The 20,214-nt window shown below is 41.9% G+C and overlaps 1 protein-coding gene across 1 annotated transcript in view; it reads right to left on the bottom strand.

The window, feature by feature from the left end:
- Positions 1-20,214, bottom strand: part of LOC138981562 (phosphatidylinositide phosphatase SAC2-like) — a 245,162-nt gene that overhangs the window by 36,447 nt on the left and 188,501 nt on the right. The window contains exons 10-12 of the mRNA XM_070354520.1: positions 10,110-10,302; positions 9,430-9,507; positions 2,428-2,548 (exon numbers count right to left, since the gene is read on the bottom strand). Of these exons, the coding sequence (XP_070210621.1) occupies positions 2,428-2,548; positions 9,430-9,507; positions 10,110-10,302 (392 nt within the window). The remainder of the gene's footprint in view (positions 1-2,427; positions 2,549-9,429; positions 9,508-10,109; positions 10,303-20,214) is intronic.

Raw genomic sequence — 20,214 nt, 5'->3', positions numbered from 1 at the left:
TCCTCACATCCGTCTCTTGTTTCCCGTTTCCTGAGGTTCAGTACGCTTATGAGCTTACTTCTTTCTCAGACTTATCCTCCCAGGCATCCGGTTGAGATTCTCTTTAAACAATCTGCAATCTGTTATCATCGATCTATATATCTAATTCACGTGTATAATGACATGACACAATAATATACTATAAAGTTCTTGTTCGTTTTTCTATTCCATGCTCAAATTCTGTAAAACGTATCTCTTTTTGATGGCCGCAGGAGCGGTCATCTATTGGAATGCATTCGGAGAGGTGACATGTCTCGTTTTGTTACCGTTCTCACGAGATCAGTTACAGTGTTTTCCTCTCTCTCTCTGTGTGTATGTCTTTGTCTGTGTCTCCCTCTGAGTCTCTCCGCTTCTGTCTTTCTATGTCTGTCTCTGTCTATGTGTGTGTGTCTCTCTCTCTCGCTCTCTCTCTCTCATCCGACTCCTGGCACACAGGTCAAAGCAGAGGTTAACTTGAGTGCACGTGTACCTAGTAGGAAGGGGGTGATTCGGGTCAGAAGTGGGGCAAAGCACTTTGGTCTTCAGTCTTTGGGTTATAGCTTTTAGTGGAGAAGATGCCAACATGAAATTGCACTATGCTCTACTATTTATTGTCTTTGTCTATCGGACACGAAGAAGGGAAGCTACAATCGCCCCAGGCCATATATACTCTTTGTTTCCTGAACCTGGACCATTGAGACGGTTACCTCATAGATATGTTCATTCTTCAGTTTGTCAGGTGTCAAACGTGATACCCCCATTCCACACAACCGTTTTTTGTCCCGTTCCCGTACCAACCAAGGAATGCTGCCACAACAATGGAACGCTGCGCAAACGGCCGTTTTTTGGCATCTTTCAGCAGCGTCTGACCATAGTGGCAGCCGTCCTTGGTCGGTAAGGGAACGGGACCTAGAACGGATGTGTGGAATGCGGGTATGACAACTCAGTGTGTGAGAGCGCTACCGTTGCGTTACCGTTGTTTTAAGTTCCTTTAACGATCCAAGCGTTCCGTTACCGATGGGTTGAGGTTCCATTACCGTTCATTCTGATCGGGAGGGGAACGGCTAAAAATTTGAACATGCAGCCCAAACTCAGCCGTCCCTACCGACCCTACCGTTCAAAGCAGTTCCGTTAACGATCAGTTACGTTCATTGCGGTTCTGTCCCGATCCCTCCCGTGCCCGCACCGTTCCTTGGTCGGTACGGGAACGGGACCTAGAACGGTTGTGTGGAAAGGGGGTATAAGACTCGACCACTTGGCTTATGGTGGAGACAGCTGGAAGATCTCTGGATATAATTGAAGAGGAGTAGTTTCCTTTTAGAAAATGTGTACTCTGCCTTGCAGATTACAAATTTGTGCTGTCGGGGCTGGGTAAAGGGAGTGGAGGGTAAGGGGGGTGGGGGATGGGTAAGCGAGGGGTAAGAGAGACGAAAGAGAAAACTGGACAGGGAAAAGTCACTGCCTGAAGTATTCAATAAAGCCACACACACAAAAAAGAAATTACCACATATGCAGGTTTTCAATTCATATTTTTGCAAAGTATCTGCACAAGCATGTGTGCCTCTGTGAGTATGTTCGTGGCTGCTTTCATGGGGTGCCTGTATCCTCCGGAATTTGAGGATTTCTTTTATCTCTCTTTTTCTGACACTTTCTGTCATTTTTACAGGACAGTTTTTTTCCTTTCAGTTATAAGTTGTAGTAGTTTGACCTTATTGTTTTAGGACAAGTAGAGCTTGTTCACCAGTAGCAAAGACTCAATCAGTCCGTCAGTGTGCCTGAGTGTGTGTGATGAGGGGGGGGGGGGGGGGGGCTCTCCCGTGACCGGCCACCTGCAATGTACGGACAGGTTTGCACTGGCCCAAGGGTGTCCGTTCATGAGAAGGACTGCTGTAGCAGCAAAACTAGTATGAAACATAAGTAATCAATTTATCCACTTGACTATATTCACAACAGGGACCTATCACTCTTCTTTGCATGTTTTTATGCCTACGGATTTTCAAATACTCTGCAACACAAGTAAGTCAAATTCAACATGTTGTGCCCGTACAATACCGCTTCTTTTATGAAAACATTGCTTCGGCCATGTTGATTTTAATCAACCAATTTTCTTGTATTCTTTGTTTTGCAGATGATCCGAAATACGTATTTTGCTTTCCTGTTATATCTACGTAACAGGAACACAGCATTCAACAGTGAAGTAACAGCCTTCTCCATCTCACAAACCTTTCCCAAGTTACCGGTATCGTCTTTTTGTCATCGTTTTGTTCATCATCATCACCACCATCATCATGGTCGTCGTCGTCATCATCGTCATCGTCTTCGTCATCATCATCATCATCATCCCCATCCTTCTCCTCTTCCTCATCATCACTACACCTTTCACCATCTACAGTTGCAGGCGGTGTTTACCTGTGTTTCCATGACGATCCTGGCGATGGCGGTCTGCACCACGTTGGTTCTGTCCAGACAGTCGATGCAGTTGACACGGAACACACCGCTCTGCTCACAGATCATGCCTTTGTTGTCCACCCTGAAACACACAGTACGATACAATACAATACAATGCAATGCAATGCACTACAATGCAATACAATACAATACAATACAATACAATACAATACAATACAATACAATACAATACAATACAATACAATACAATACTTTCTTTCTTTTCTTTCTTTATTTGGTGTTTAATGTCGTTTTCAACCACGAAGGTTATATCGCGACGGCAATACAATACAATACAATACAATAATGCAGTCGACAATACAATACAATACAATACAATGCAATGCAATGCAATGCAATGCAATCCAATACAATACAATACAATACAGTACAATATAATACAATAATGCAGTAGACAATACAATACAATGTAGTGCGACACAATACGATACGACTTGATGCAAACCGTACAGGTTACACCTCTACACCCACTGTGACTTTATCATCTTATTAAAAGTGATATTCAATGTGTGGCTGATTACAAAAACAAACAGTTCAACGCGACTGACATATAATTATATAAGAAGTACCAGTAATATAACTTGTTCACACACACACACACACACACACACACACACACACACACACACACACACACACACACACACACACACACACACACACACACACACACACGTACGGTGCACCCCCCCCATTCGCATACACACACAACAGTGAAGGGCAATATTAACACTGTATGACTCGCATAGAACATTCACGTGCCGATTAAATGTTCTGTTGTGTGGGTCAAGCTTTTTAGTTTGTTTGGTTCGTGTTCTTGCTAGTTGCAGTTAAAGTATAATGCTGGACAAAACAACATCAATTTGTTTCAGATACCACATGATATTATTGTGGGTTCGGCCAGTGCACGCCAGTGAGAACATGTGACACATTCTAAGACTTTGGCAATAACAATGGCGCTGGTCATACCGAGCTTTCGTGAATCATTGTTCAGTTATAGTCTAATCACTGTTAGAACGATGTACACCATGCACTCCTGTTGACGCTGTTAACCCGCTTTGTTCTTATCACATTCGGACTTTACTATTTTTACTCAACCTATACCAACTTTGAATCGGTTTGTTCCGGTGAAATATTAATCGGACACGCATTCGTTACAACTTAGCTTACAATACACATTCAGATTTGTATCTAGAGGGCTTATTGTATAGTCACATAACCTTTCTTTATTTGGTGTTTAACGTCGTTTTCAACCACGAAGGTTATATCGCGACAGGGGAAGGGGGAGATGGGATAGAGCCACTTGTCAATTGTTTCTTGTTGACAAAAGCACTAACAGCAAAGGGACATGTCCTAGGTCTTCCATCACGAGCGGAGACATGGTTTAGGCCATGCAGCCAACGTTACCGTTATTTATAACACGCAACCTAAACCGCGGTTTCCGCTCGCTACATGGCTTGTCTCATAAATCAAGGACAGAGTGTGGACAGTGTAATCACTCTCCCCAGGCTATTGTCTGTCCCCTTTTCTATAATCCCTCCATGTCTCCCTTGCTCCCCCCCCCCCCCCCTCGAGTGTAAGTTATACACAGGTAAAAGCGATACTCGACGTTGATTATGTACTTCTTCTTCTTCTGCGTTCGTGGGCTGAAACTCCCACGTACACTCGTGTTGTTTTTTTTGCACGAGTGGAATTTTACGTGTATGACCGTTTTTTACCCCGCCATTTAGGCAGCCATACGCCGTTTTCGGGGGAAGCATGCTGGGTATTTTCGTGTTTCTATAACAAACCGAACTCTGACATGGATTACAGGATCTTTTTCGTGCGCACTTGGTCTTGTGCTTGCGTGTACACACGGGGGTGTTCGGACACCGAGGAGAGTCTGCACACAAGTTGACTCTGAGAAATAAATCTCTCGCCGAACGTGGGGACGAACTCACGCTGACAGCGGCCAACCGTGGATACAAATCCAGCGCGCTACCGACTGAGCTACATCCCCGCCCCTGATTATGTACGAAGTTGTGTGACAGTTCTTGTTTCTGAAAGTGTTCGTTGGGTGAGGGTTTTTCTGGGGTCACCGTGCGACGACGAGCTTGCTACCTGTCGCCAAGGGTTTTTGAACGAATTTAAAATACACTTACACATAATGACGGTCCCCCGCTACTGACTAGGGAGCGTGCCTGCGCATGGACACAGACAGATAGACACACAGACAGACAGATAGACACACACACACACACACACAAACGTACGCACGCACATAAACACACGCACACACACACACACACACATACACATACACAAACACACAGACACATATAAACACACAGACACACAGACACACACAGACACACACAGACACACACACACACACACACATCTTGCGAACTCGTATGACGTGAGGAACAACAAGAAAGAAAAACAACAACAAAACAAACAAAACAGCACAAAACGAAAAAGGCTAGGGGCTAGTTTAAGAATGTCTTTTCTTGTTATTTACCCATCATCACAGACAACGAATTAATCAAAGCACCACCAAGACAGACATAGAAACATGATGAGTAAATTACGCGGGGCCTACAATTAAGAACATACTGGATACAAACAACAACAACAAACTACAAGGGTCCAAGAATAAGCTTACTGCACTCCGATTCATTTCGCTGAGTTATGTGGACTTGATTGCAGAGAACTAAATCTTCTTTTCTTTATTTGGTGTTTAACGTCGTTTTCAACCATTCAAGGTTATATCGCGACGGGGGAAGGGGGGAGATGGGATAGGGGAAAGGGGGGAGATGGGATAGAGCCACTTGTTAATTGTTTCTTGTTCACAAAAGCACTAATCAAGAAATTGCTCCAGGGGCTTGCAACGTAGTACAATATATGACCTTACTGGGAGAATGCAAGTTTCCAGTACAAAGGACGTAACATTTCTTACATACTGCTTGACTAAAAATCTTTACAAACATTGACTATATTCTATACAAGAAACACTTAACAAGGGTAAAAGGAGAAACAGAACCTGTTAGTCGCCTCTTACGACATGCTGGTTAGCATCGGGTAAATTCGTTCTCGTCCCAACCAATATGGGACTCCCCCTAACCCGCGGGGGGTAGAACTAAATCGGCTGGACATAGCGCTGAAGCTGACATCTATTTCCCGATTCTCTTAATTTTCAGAGAATCAAGAAACAAGATTTGTTAAATATACAAACGTACAGTGTTTTTATTTCATTTTATGGAAATGTCTTTACACCGAAAGTCAAGCCCTTTTCTCACAGTTGAAGACAGCAGTGACTTCTACAAAAATATCACCAAAATGGAAGGAAAAATCCAGCAATGCAATCTTTTGTGCCACACGCACGACAAGAAAGCCAGTAATTTCAATGGCAAAAGCCAACAATAATACTATAATCGTTTGCAAATCTTGCACTACAAGAATATCGGGTGGGTCCATGGGGGGAAACAACAACAATGCAATCCTCTCTTATCTCTCGTACGACACAAAAATATCAGAAACTTCCATGGAGAAATCCAACAATGCAATCCTCTCTTATCTCTCGTACGACACAAAAATATCAGAAACTTCCATGGAGAAATCCAACAATGCAATCCTCTCTTATCTCCAGTTGTTTCACTGACATCAAGAACTGGATGACTGAGAACAAGCTGAAGCTGAACAGTGAGAAGACGGAGGCCCTTCTCGTTGGAACACGACAGAAGATTGCTTCCCTCACTGTGACCGACCTCCAGCTGGATGACGCGACTGTTCCATTCTCCCCTGCTGTCAAGAGCCTTGGCGTCTTTCTCGACTCCACTCTCTCCATGCAGACACACATCTCCTTCATCATCAAGACCTGCTTTTTCCACCTACGACGCATCGCCTCCATCCGTCGCTACCTCACCCACGACGCCTGTGTCAAGCTGGTTGTCTCCCTCATCTTCAGTCGTCTGGACTACTGCAACTCCCTTCTGGCTGGCCTCCCCGCCTCATCCATTCACGGCCTACAACGAGTCCAGAACGCCGCTGCCAGGCTGACGTTGAGGAAGACGAAGCGAGACCACATCACCCCCCTACTTCGCTCCTTGCACTGGCTCCCTGTCAACACCCGAATCTCCTACAAACTGTCCACTCTGGTCTACCAGTGTCTCAACGACTCTGCTCCCGAGTACCTTCAATCCTCCCTGGACCTGTATACCCAGCCCTCCGACCGTCCCCTTCGTTCTGCTGCTGACCCTCTCCGCCTCCACATCCCTCGCTCGAAACTCGCATCTGCTGGTCAGCGTGCATTTCCCTCCGCGGGCCCCTCCGTCTGGAACTCCCTGCCGCTTGAGCTTCGCCAGAGCCCCTCTCTTGACGCGTTCAAGAGTAGGTTGAAGACTCAGTTCTTCCCGTAGCTGGCTGCGACTTTCATGCTCGACGTGATGTGTTGTGCCCCAAAAGACATTCTTGTGCTGTGCTCTGTGAGATGTGTTTTCTTTGTGCTTGATATTATTTTGTTTGGACCTAGCTATTGATGTGTACATTGTTGTTAAACAGTTGTTTGTTGTATGTTTATCAGGGTTTGCCAGTGTGTGATAGGGTTCGTGTCCGTCTGTAGATGTTAGTTTCTTTGTTAGTCCTGTGTTGACAACTCTTCGACAAGCGCTTAGAACTGTACCCACGGAATACGCGCTATATAAGCTTCATATTGATTGATTGATTGATTGATTATCTCTCGTACGACACAAAAATATCAGAAACTTCCATGGAGAAATCCAACAATGCAATCTTGTGTATCTCTTGTACGACACAAAAATATCAGAAACTGCCATGGAGAAATCCAACAATGCAATCTTGTGTATCTCTTGTACGACACAAAAATATCAGAAACTTCCATGGAGAAATCCAACAATGCAATCTTGTGTATCTCTTGTACGACACAAAAATATCAGAAACTTCCATGGAGAAATCCAACAATGCAATCTTGTGTATCTCTTGTACGACACAAACATATCAGAAACTTCCATGGAGAAATCCAACAATGCAATCTTGTGTATCTCTTGTACGACACAAACATATCAGAAACTTCCATGGAGAAATCCAACAATGCAATCTTGTGTATCTCTTGCACGACAGGTATGTTGAGGGATCACTGCCAGTCTTTCTGTTCCTTGGTTTTGACAAATTGAAGATAGACATGCTTAGCGCCCAGGCGCCGCCTCCAGACACGTCGATCGAAACTCCAGACTATAATTCTCATTGTTAACGCCTTTTTGCCAGAGTCATAATTTTTGGCCCACGTAAGTGTAGCCTATGCGATCGTAACTTTGTCTGTCTGTGCGTGTGTGTGTGTGTGCGTGTGTATGTCTGTGGTAGAAACTTTAACATTTCGTCATTTGAAGACGTCACATTATGACGTAAGAGGGTTAGACGTCACGAGAAGAAATTACTGAAAGTCTCGGTCATTGTTATTTTGAGCGGGCCGAGACTAGTTGGCAGTCGTGTCCCTGTAAGTAGGCTACGTGCACACAGACAGATCTAGATCTAGTGTCTCGCTTTCTTGCACAGTGTCACCTATGCTTACTGTGTGTGTGTGTGTGTGTGTGTGTGTGTGTGTATGTGTGACGGAGTGATTGAGTTTGTGTTACTGTTTGTCGATTTCTTACGTGAGCCTTGAAGGCTTCGCCTCTTGTTGTCCTACCTTTTGTTCCTGAACTTGTATTCTAACTGTTGCTAGAGATACTGATTTGAAATTGAGCCGAGAACTACAGAGTTCGTTTTGGGTGTTGAATAGACGAGATCACACAGGAGGAAGGTCTTAGAATTAGTGTTTGAGCTTTCTATTTTTCATATCGAAATGTTGTGTTCGGTAGTCTTTTCACGACGAATATTCTCCAACGGGCATTGTGTTCGTTAATGTAATGCGAAGCGTTTTCGCTCTGTATGGCACGACATTGCTTGTGTTTGCTAGACTGTAGATTTGACTTCCTCAATCCAACGGTCTTAATCTGCTTTGAAGAATGGATATCTATGATGACGACCGAAATCCTGACTCCTGACACAGGAGAGTGGTAGAAGCAAAGCGCTCGCTGATCAAAATTCATTTCATAACTTGGCATAGATTCGGAGCAGATTTGAGCAAATCATTGCAGGTGTTTCTCAATTATAGTACAGCGAATGTCCCTTGAACATTTTCAGATCCAATTCGTCACCCCCCCCCCCCCCCCCCAAAAAAAAAAATCAGATTTCCCGTTCAAAATTAAAGTTAGTACACCTAAGGCACCATTTTGGAAAGTTTTCTGACGAATTTGACCTTTAACGACTCATGTTCATATCCATTTTCTCGACATGTCTGTTATCACTTGCTAACAGTCGTCATATTAGAAATAACTCATAATAGTGTTTACCATGTGTGCTACTCAGTTTTGCTAGAAGTATATAGAGTGTCACACAGTGTTCAAAACTGCAGTCAGTGTGTTCAAAAGTGGGAAACTTCAGTTTAGAGTGTAGTTCAGCAACGAAATTCTCATTTCTAACGCCCTTCAAAGTCGCTTACAGTACAGCAAATGCAAATTAAGCCACACGAGGGCGTGATATGGGTTATATTACACATGTGACGTAACGTTGGTAACCCGCATCTGACTCAACGTGACAGACGACTTTGGAAGACAACGGGAGACAATGAGAGACAAGGACAAGAGAAGACAATTGATCTCCTGCGCTTTCTTTCTTTCCCTTTAACCCAAGAAAGAGGAACATAAAAGAAGACAAAGGACCGCGTACCGTCGAGCGCGACATCTTGGAACCAAGCCTGACACACGAGACGCAGGACTCTTTGCTCAACCTTCTTGATACGACCTCTGATGAATGGACTATTTATATTAGAACGGTCACACAATGTAGGTTTAGTGGAGCAGGTCAAATGTTAGACAGAGAGAAGTGGAACAACGCGCAACTCACCAGCAGTATCTCATGTTCTTGATGATGTCCTTGATGCCGTCAGTCAAGATGGACACGTTCTCAAACTTCATGCCGCGGCTGTAAGGAAACAAAGCATTTCAACTTGTCTTATTTCACCGACACAGGAGAAAACACACGCGGCAAAAGTCGATAGTGATGTTCATGACTTTAAAAACACAAAACAACACACACACCCTCGACATCCATACACACACAGTCATAGAATTATCCGCGGACCAATACTTATGAAAGCCAAAGTTAATGCAAGGTGACCTTGGGCGAGCTGTACACGAGGTTGTGAGCGAGACAGACATCTCCCACCCATTCCTTGCCAGTAGCTTCCACTGCCCTTCCTCTTTACATCCCCACCCCCTTCCATAATACATGAATAGCTAAATAAATAAATCAAGACCTTACAACGGAACAAAAAATCTAGCATCTACTGACCAGTACTCGTGGAAGTCGAAGGTGATGCAGGTGACGTCAGGTGAGTTGAAAATGATAATGTGAGAGAGATAGGCACCTCCAACCACCCATTCCTTGTTTGTCGCTTCTGCTGGCCTTTCCTCTTTACACCCGCCTCCCCCAATCTTCCCAAATATAGTTAAATAAATAAATAAATAAATAAATCAATGAATAAAGACTAAAAAAAACGGAACACAAATCTAGCACCGACTGACCAGTACTCGTGGAAGTCGAAGGTGATGTAGGTGACGTCAGGTGAGTTGAACATGAGGATGTGGGACAGGTAGGCATCGCCCACCACCTGCTCCTTGCCCGCCATCTCGGCCAGAGAGATGACCACCACCTCGCTGAACATGTCCAGCTGTTCCTTCAAGTGCTTCAGGAACGCTGCGTGCGACTCGGCCTCGTCTGAAACCACACAGGGTAAGAATCATGAACGGGGGTGCTCCGGCTAAATCATGTCCAGACCATAAACTGAAAATCACTGGAGCCCTAAATGTGAACATACGCTGTTCAAAATGTTGAAGCATAGAGCTGTGCTTGACAGTCAAACCAGAAATTAATTTTTGAATTTTTTTTCCCAAACAAGAAATCGGGAATAAACCGGAAAATCAGCACCCTCTGTATAACTAATAAAGATGACAATCGCTCGTTCAATCAGTTTAATGCTTCTTATTCTTTCATGTGCCACGGTTTTGGCACAGCTCACACTAACTGCTGTCTGTATTCTGAACTCCACACACAAAGTAAGAAAACGATTACAGAAAGAAATAAAGAAAATAAAAGAAAACAAGAAAGAAAGAAATGAATGAAAGAAAGAAAGAAAGAAAGAAAGAAAGAAAGAAAGAAAGAAAGAAAGAAAGAAAGAAAGGAATGAACGAAAGAAAGGAAGACTAAAACAAACAGAATCCTCTTTCGTGTTTAAATCTGGGCTTTCTAAAAATGGAACTCGCATGTTCATATGCTGGTTTGTATTTTGTTTTGGGTCTCGGGTGTGAGGAGACTGATTGCTTATAACTTTCATTCACTTGTGTTTTGTGCTCTGAGTATTTACTCCCTATTGTGTTAACTGATATCGATTTTTCAAGCCTGCAAATTAATAATGTTCCGTACAATATGGTCATAGGCGGTCGAATGTCTTTTTTACTCGTTTGTAATGCGTAACCAGAAGGAAAAAACACGATTTCCCGATCTTAAAGGCAGATTAAGCCTCCCGTAAACCATCACAGATACGGTCAGGCTTTTACACACAGTACAAACACCCTTTCATTTAAACACTCACCAATTGAGAACATCCTAGGTGCCCTCCGTAAAGAGCGAACAATTTTCAAAGAATTTATTTTTGCGTGGTTTATCTTACCCCTGAGCCATCGTGAACCCGTGTGATCCAGTTTTCCCCCTTTTCACAATGCAGTCGTCATAGTTAGTCATTTGAATGCGACTCGACGTGAGCTTATCTACAATAGCACGTTTTTTATGCACGAAACAACGGCTGTGATTCACAAGAACTCCAGCGATGGCTTTTGACTGTTGAGAGGAACGGCGATTTGCACTGATAAACCGGGCCGTCGTCTGCTACGACCCTTGCGTGACCCTGCTTCCGGGCTTTTCTTTTTATATTTAGTCAAGTTTTGACTAAATATTTTAACATCTAGGGGGAATCGAAACGAGGGTCGTGGTGTATGTGCGTGCGTGCGTGTGTGTGTGTGTGCGTGCGTGTGTGTGTGTGTGTGTGTGTGTGTGTGTGTGTGTGTAGAGCGATTCAGACTAAACTACTGGACCGATCTTTATGAAATTTGACATGAGAGTTCCTGGATATGAAATGCCCGAACGTTTTTTTCATTTTTTTGATAAATGTCTTTGATGACGTCATATCCGGCTTTTCGTGAAAGTTGAGGCGGCACTGTCACGCCCTCATTTTTCAACCAAATTGGTTCAAATTTTGTTCAAGTATTCTTCGACGAAGCCCGGGGTTCGGTATTGCATTTCAGCTTGGTGGCTTAAAAATTAATTAATGACTTTGGTCATTAAAAATCGGAAAATTGTAAAAAAAAAATAAAAATTTATAAAACGATTCAAATTTACGTTTATCTTATTCTCCATCATTTGCTGATTCCAAAAACATATAAATATGTTATATTTGGATTAAAAACAAGCTCCGAAAATTAAATATATAAAAAAAAAATTCAAAATTAAATTTTCCAAATCAATTTAAAAACACTTTCATCTTATTCCTTGTCGGTTCCTGATTCCAAAAACATATAGATATGATATGTTTGGATTAAAAACACGCTCAGAAAGTTAAAACAAAGAGAGGTACAGAAAAGCGTGCTATCCTTCTTAGCGCAACTACTACCCCGCTCTTCTTGTCAATTTCACTGCCTTTGCCATGAGCGGTGGACTGACGATGCTACGAGTATACGGTCTTGCTGAAAAATGGCAGCTACTTGACTAAATATTGTATTTTCGCCTTACGCGACTTGTTTTAAACTTTCACAACTTCGAATTGTTCTGATCTTGTCTTGATGAAAAACGAATTCTTTTATGATTAAAGAATGTTTGTGTAACAAGCTGTTAATTTATTATTTAGATTTTAAAAGTTAGGTCTAGCGCAAAAACGAGGCGCCATTGTTCTTCAGGGCCAAGTCCACGAAAATAAATTCTTGGAAAATGTCTCACGCTCGACAGAAAGCAGCCAGGATGTTCCCGTTCGGTGAGCGTTCAAATGGAAGTATGTTTGTACTGTATTTAGACGCTCGGGGAGCTCTGTGATGGTTTACGGGAGGCTTACTGTGCCTTTAAATCAAAGTCCATAATTCATATTTCAGATGCGTTTGTAGTGTTCATTTTAACATACTATTCAACATGCTTCGTGAGTTACCTGTCAAGCAATAATGTTATATGTAAATGCTTTTTTTCCTCATTCAAAATGCAAAACGCAAAAGATGTGAAAATAAGAGAACCAATATAACCTACATTTAGGCTTTAATTCTTTCTTTCAATTGATTTGAATGGCAATTAACTTGTAAAATATAGTTCTCAGACTCCTTCACAAAAAAATAATCTCCACCAGAAATGTATATGCGCTTAAAATCAGCCTGTGGGTCGTAAGCTATGGAACACGTTTTACGAAAGGCATGTACACGAGAAACAGGAGACCGTCTTCACAGAACAAAATCGATTAAGCAGCTAATCTGGGCCTCGCCTTTATACATCTTCATGCCACTGTGCACCACCGGTTATTGGCACACTTTCATGCACTTGGGCAACGAACACGACGTTGCGGGCGTGTTGTTGCAAGCTTCTACCGTAAAACTGACCCGACCGGCATCCTCACACGTAAGAGCACGAACGCAAATATAGACACAGAAACTACCTCCCATGCAGATTCGCGTAGATGCATGCCTATATGGAGAGAGAGAGAGAGAGAGAAAGAGAAAGAGAGAGAGAGAGAAAGAGAGAGAGAGAGAGAGAGAGAGAGAGAGAGAGAGAGAGAGAGAGAGAGAGAGAGACACACACACACACAATGACAATGACAAGGACAATGACAAATTCTTTATTAACGAGGGTAATGGCATAACCAAACAGGTGCTTTTTTACATCCAGCCCTCGCCCATGGGAGGGTTTAATCTAATGATAATACGTTTTAAAAATGTTGGAATATCAATTAAAGAAGTAATAAAAGCAAACGACAAACAAGCAAACGATTAACAGACTAAACAAACAAACAAAAATATACATACAAACGAACATGACATATTATTGTCAAAGGTATAATGAAAACTGCTTCAAGCAACAAATAACGTGTGAAACTTCGAGGGAAGAAAAAATCCGTGAAACTGAGGAGTCAATGAAGCAACTACGTTGCAAGTAATAGCATGTAGCATCGTTATATAAGTCATGTTATGAAATTAATTAGGTACATTTATCTACTGAAACGTGTAAAAGGTACAAATAAGGCATCAACAATATAAACATGTTCAGGCTAAGTGAGAACGAAATGTGCCATGTATAAGGAATGAGAAATATCTGTCTTTAAAAGTCTTGGAATTGACAGAATGTTTGAGACCGATTGGAAGTGAATTCCAAAGATTAGTCCCCGAAAAGAGTAGGCTGGACTTAAAAAGATCTGTACGAGGCCGAGGAGCATACATTTTTGTCGGGTCTCTTAAATTGTGGGAAGTGAATTGAGAAGAAAGAGGTGCAGGCGCTCTTCCAATTATGAGTTTATGCATCAAAGCGCCTTTATTGTACATGAGTCTTGATTTAGGAGGAAGAATGTTTAAAAGTTTATAGTCTTCGTTGGAAACCGAGACTTGTAATAAAATAACTTTGATTGCTCTTTTATGTATACTAAATAAAGGTTTCAGAGTTTTTGCACTCGCACAATCCCATAGTGTTGACGCATAATCAATGATCGATTGAATGTGAGCGTTAAAGAAAAGTTGCCTGCCATGCCGGTTCAAGAAGTGTTTTATTCTGGACAACAAGTAAAGCCTCTTGGAGAGTACTTTACAAACTCCTGTAACGTGATCAGTCCACGATAAATCGTTATCAAGAATAACACCTAGAATTTTGTGTTTATTAACTTCTTCAACAATGTGATTATCAATCGTTAAAGGTGGAAGTTTAGATTTTCAGTTTTGGCGTTTTTGTCTGGTGCTAATATAAGTATGCTTTTTGTTTTGTCTGGATTAAGAGCCATGTGGTTTAATTCGGTCCCCGCTAAAAACTCGTTAACACTTTCTTGAAGTTGTTTTGACAATACCTTCACATTTGAGTGGGAATTGTGAATAGTGGTATCATCAGCGAAGAGTTCACAGTTACTGCTTATGTGTAGGGGAAGGTCATTAATGTAAATCGTAAAGAGAAGAGGGCCGAGTACAGATCCCTGAGGAATGCCATAACCTACCGACTGCATGCTAGACATAGAGCCGTTGGCGCACACAGCTTGTACTCTTTAGAGAGAGAGAGGGAGAGAGAGAGAGAGAGAGAGAGAGAGAGAGAGAGAGAGAGAGACAGACAGACAGAAAGACAGACAGATGCATGTACACTTGGACACATGCGTGCACGCACGCACGCTTACACACACACACACACACACACACACACACACACACGCACGCACGCACGCGCACGCACGCACGCACACACACACACATCGACCTCATGTGTCCTCTGGTATCACTCACTCCTGACAACACACTTCAGACCATGTTAACGTCAAGAACGGCTGGCGTGCAGACACAGTCATTATCCATCTTAACATCAAAACAAAGTTAATGAGCAGAACTCTTTTTCTTTCCCTCCCTTCCCTCCCTCCAACAACACCCGTCTCTGCAATACAAATTGAGTTTGAAAACATCGGGGAGGGTAGGGGCTGGATGCCTAAAAGTTACAAAAGGAGTTAAGGGAACGCCGAAAAAAAAAAGTATCGAACACGAGATACGACAAGGTGCGCAAGCACTGTTTCAAACTTTCTCTATCGCACTCTTTCGACACAACAAAGCTTATCACAGAGCCTCATCAAACACCATAAATACGATTAAAGCAGATTTTGCAGAGCTATACTTCGTAGTGTTAAAAATTGTGTGCTACAGAAATATATAACGAAATTAACGTGCACATCAAAATGTGAGTCGGTGCTATACACTGTGGATCACTTTACTTACGACGTCGGATCTCAAATACCTAATAATTATATATTACTTGTTGTTTTACTTGATGGCCATAAAATGTTCTTATCATGCCGTTGATGCATCACACTGATTTTCTCAAAGCCCACCTCGTCAATGTATTACAGAGTTCGTACAGTTGTTTTGTTCTAAAATTCAAGGACTTTTCAAGGACTTTCAAGACCTTCTGAAGACAAAATCAAGCACCCTCTTACCTTCAAGGCTTGCAGTGAAACACTCACTGTTTATTATACCCCCTTCCCGCTCGCCGATTTAAATCATTGGATGCTCAAAAGCTAATGATTTAATTTTTGTCAAAGGAGACAGATTCGTAGCAGACGATGGTTTTGAAGTAGACAGACTCAAAAGGGAACTGTTAAACTTTTTCTTTGAGGTTATCAAATAATAAATCATTGCAATTGTTTATTGTTGGTGGTTGTTGTGTAATCAGTTTGCATTCGAGTTTATACGGACTTTCAAGGATCTTGCCAATTTGTTAAGCACTTTCAAGGCCTTGAAACTGACCCCTCCAAATTCAAGCACTTTCAAGGATTTCAAGCACCCGTACGAACCCTACAGTACCTTAACCTTGTCTTGGAAGCTCAGTATAAAATCCGGTGTAAAAAAAGAGCTTACTATCAATACAGGTGTAACTCGTTAACGAGGTGTTTATTCAATATTTTTTCAAAGATATCTTCCTTCCCGTGAAAAGCATTGTGCAAACCACCACAGATCTGCCCAGGCTTTTAAGTCTTTCTGCTTTCTTTGAAAAGAGTTTGCATTTAATTTTTTATTCAAATATTGTGTGTGTGTGTGTGTGTGTGTGTGTGTGTGTGTGTGTGTGTGTGTGTGTGTGTGTGTGTGTGTGTGTGTGTGTGTGTTTGTGTGCGCTTGCTGAATTGATCTTGAGGAGCAACTTGCTGTCAGTTAGTACATTAACTCAGCAAGAAATTCCCACAGAACTTTTGATATGTGTATACGTGGAGAGATTCTCTTATTCTATACAAAAGCCTCGAGGAATCCATACCACATGGGTTAAACGGAAAGGAAGGCAGCTTTAAATGCGTCTATAAATATCTCAAAGCGCGGGGAGAAAAATAAAGCACTTCCGACGACAGACAGTGATGAAGTTCAGAATCTGGTCCGCTGCTGTTACAAAATATATCACAGCAGGGGTTAACTGATCCAGTTTGTTTTTAATACACGATTAAATAACTGGTGTCTGAGACTGGCTGCAATGGCCAAAGGTGGACAAAGCCGGTCAACGCAACATCAAGTGGAGTTCATACCCGCAGTGACCAGTGTTAAAGAACCCCTCCCACTGCTCATCAACGTCATAGAGGAAGACTAAAGACCATGGACGCTTGTCAATTTAGCACAGATGACACCGAAGGTGAATACGAACAAGATTACAGGTGGGGTTTTGTTTTGTTTATATTTTGTACTTTTTTTAAGGGATGTATCGAAGAGGTTGCGAGGGGAAACGACCGATCGAATGCCGAGTAACGGAAATATGAGAAAGATGATGTCATTATTCTGCCAGACTAACATCTGAGGTCAGGTGACACCAGTTCGTGCCATAGGGGCCGTTTCGCGGGGAGCAGAACGGGTGTTACACCAAGCAACCTCTTTGTATTGTTCACGGACGACCAGGAGCGATTTGAAACGGTTTTTCTCTCACATTGTAACTGACAAATGTCGGTGCAGCAATGTCGAGTTCAACCGGTGCAACGTTTTAATTCTTCAAACTAGTTTTGACACCGGAGAAATGACGATTACAATTTGATGATAGCCCGAGGCAGCGCCTTCAAATCCAGGAGTCCCTTCTTTGTATTGCTAACCTAAGATAGGCGCGAAATTCAAAAATACTGTTTGTGATTGTGGTGTTTTTTTAACACGAGAGACAAATGATTTGGTCTACTCACTAAAATAGTACTGTAGTTTGGCTGAATGGAATCACTTCTGTTTGCGGACAACAGTCTTTTAAAAAAATCAGCTTCTCTCTGGAATATTTCTAATGCTGTTTTCGCTGTGCATGCAATGATACGCATAATTCTGTTCGTGGGAACGTAGACCATTCCTGTATGCCATACTCACCGTGTTTTGTTTGCGCAAACATCTGGCATATGGCGATATATTCTGAGTCATTGATAGGGACAATTCATTGCTAATCATTTCTTGTGCACTTCTGTAAAGTGTCTATAAATACTGCTTGTGTGATTTCTCAATGTGTTTGTGCATGTGACTTAAATGCGGCATGAATCAAAGTTCAAATGAAAGATCTGTGAAAGCTTGGTCGGAAATTGAACTTGCGATACGGAGTTCACTGAGGGGACACAACACGATCGCAATTTGCATTGCATATTTCGCACACACACAACAAAAATTATTATCCCCCCCACAAAGAAGCTGACTGAAACCTATAATAAACAAGACCTAAATATCTTTGTATGTACGGAAGCCAGTTCTGCAATGAATACTTTGAGGCCCAAAAGTACTTACAAAAGTTGTCAAATTACGGTTTTGTTCCTTCTAGCGACGTAACTCATCGCTTCAAAAAGTACGCACACCGTTGTTTGGCCAACTCTTTTTCAGGCGTTTGCGTTCATAAATTAAACGAAACTATCTAAGTTGGTATCAAAAGAAAGCTTTGTCTTTAGGAAAAAGGCGTTACCAAAATGAGAAAAAAAATAACCCTACATGTTGTTATTTTTTTCTCTCTGGTTTTTATATTTAGTCAAGTTTTGACTAAATATTTTAACATCGAGGGGGAATCGAAACGAGGGTCGTGGTGTATGTGCGTGTGTCTGTGTGTCTGTGTGTCTGTGTGTGTAGAGCGATTCAGACTAAACTACTGGACCGATCTTTATGAAATTTGACATGAGAGTTCCTGGGTATGAAATCCCCGAACGTTTTTTTCATTTTTTTGATAAATGTCTTTGATGACGTCATATCCGGCTTTTCGTGAAAGTTGAGGCGGCACTGTCACGCCCTCATTTTTCAACCAAATTGGTTGAAATTTTGGTCAAGTAATCTTCGACGAAGCCCGGACTTCGGTATTGCATTTCAGCTTGGTGGCTTAAAAATTAATTAATGACTTTGGTCATTAAAAATCGGAAAATTGTAAAAAAAAATAAAAATTTATAAAACGATCCAAATTTACGTTTATCTTATTCTCCATCATTTTCTAATTCCAAAAACATATAAATATGTTATATTCGGATTAAAAACAAGCTCTGAAAATTAAATATATAAAAAATATTATCAAAATTAAATTGTCCAAATCAATTTAAAAACACTTTCATCTTATTCCTTGTCGGTTCCTGATTCCAAAAACATATAGATATGATATATTTGGATTAAAAACACGCTCAGAAAGTTCAAACAAAGAGAGGTACAGAAAAGCGTGCTATCCTTCTTAGCGCAACTACTACCCCGCTCTTCTTGTCAATTTCACTGCCTTTGCCATGAGCGGTGGACTGACGATGCTACGAGTGTACGGTCTTGCTGAAAAATGGCATTGCGTTCAGTTTCATTCTGTGAGTTCGACAGCTACTTGACTAAATATTGTATTTTCGCCTTACGCGACTTGTTATATTAGATATAAACACATGTTTCATATAACGGTTCCATTCAGCATATAATTTTTTAGTACGTAGTGCTACTAATTAAGGCGTTATACAAACCTACATTTTTAGCAGAACAAAATTGAATGTGTATGTTCTTTTATGGTGTTTCATGAAAACACAACATAGCATCTTGGTTAAATTCAACTTAAGTGTTAATATATACACGTATTCAACTTTATCAGACGATCGAACCGCAAGCTAAAACTGAGTTGCTATGACCCTTATTAAAATAAACCACACGGACAACCTTGAACCTTCCGCGACCTTACAGAGATAGGCCTAACGGGACAGTTCAAACAATCCAAACTCGGTGACATTGTGATCTAAGCAGGTGCGTCCCCGCACAATCACGAACGGTAGTGATAGTTTCGGGGATTAAAAAAAAGTTAAAAAAATGGGCAAACTCTCGAGTCCCACCTTAAAAAATACATAGTTGAAGGTGTGTGGTAAGTGACGAAAGCAAAAATTGTGAGTAGTGAGAAACAGAGAGACAGACAGAAAACAAGGAAGTGTCACGACTGTGCGCGTGTGTGTACGTGTGCACGGAGAAGTAGTGTCTCATACATGTGTGTGTCGAGACCGTGCGCGTGTCACTGTGTCCATAGACCATTTATCCTGGACCGCCAACTAGCTCTCTCTCCGCTCTTTCTCTTTATTACGAGGTAGCGGCCTCTCGCATTTAGGAACCTACGCTTACATGGCCTTTCAGAAATCAGGGGGATGTCATATCTGGTGTCGATTGTAAACATGGACGAAGTTGCCGAGGTAAGTTCTGAAAATGCTAAAATAAACTCAGCTAAAGTGTATATGGAACATGTTTTTCGATGAGTTTTGTTAAGATTAGTTTGGAGTTTTGGAAAATCCAGTTCATTGTCACCTCCCATTGTCACAAATAACTGGAGCGTGCTTTCTTTTCACTGTCTTCGAATCGCTGGCCTGTCAAACCGGACGCTAAGCGCCCCTGAAAGTCGAGCGTCGTAACCTCGAAGGGTCACGTGACGAGTTGGCGGTCCAGG

This window comes from Littorina saxatilis, linkage group LG12 (genome assembly GCF_037325665.1).
Source record: "Littorina saxatilis isolate snail1 linkage group LG12, US_GU_Lsax_2.0, whole genome shotgun sequence".
Classification (NCBI taxonomy): Eukaryota; Metazoa; Mollusca; class Gastropoda; order Littorinimorpha; family Littorinidae; genus Littorina; species Littorina saxatilis.
This window is presented reverse-complemented; position numbering and strand designations above follow the sequence as displayed.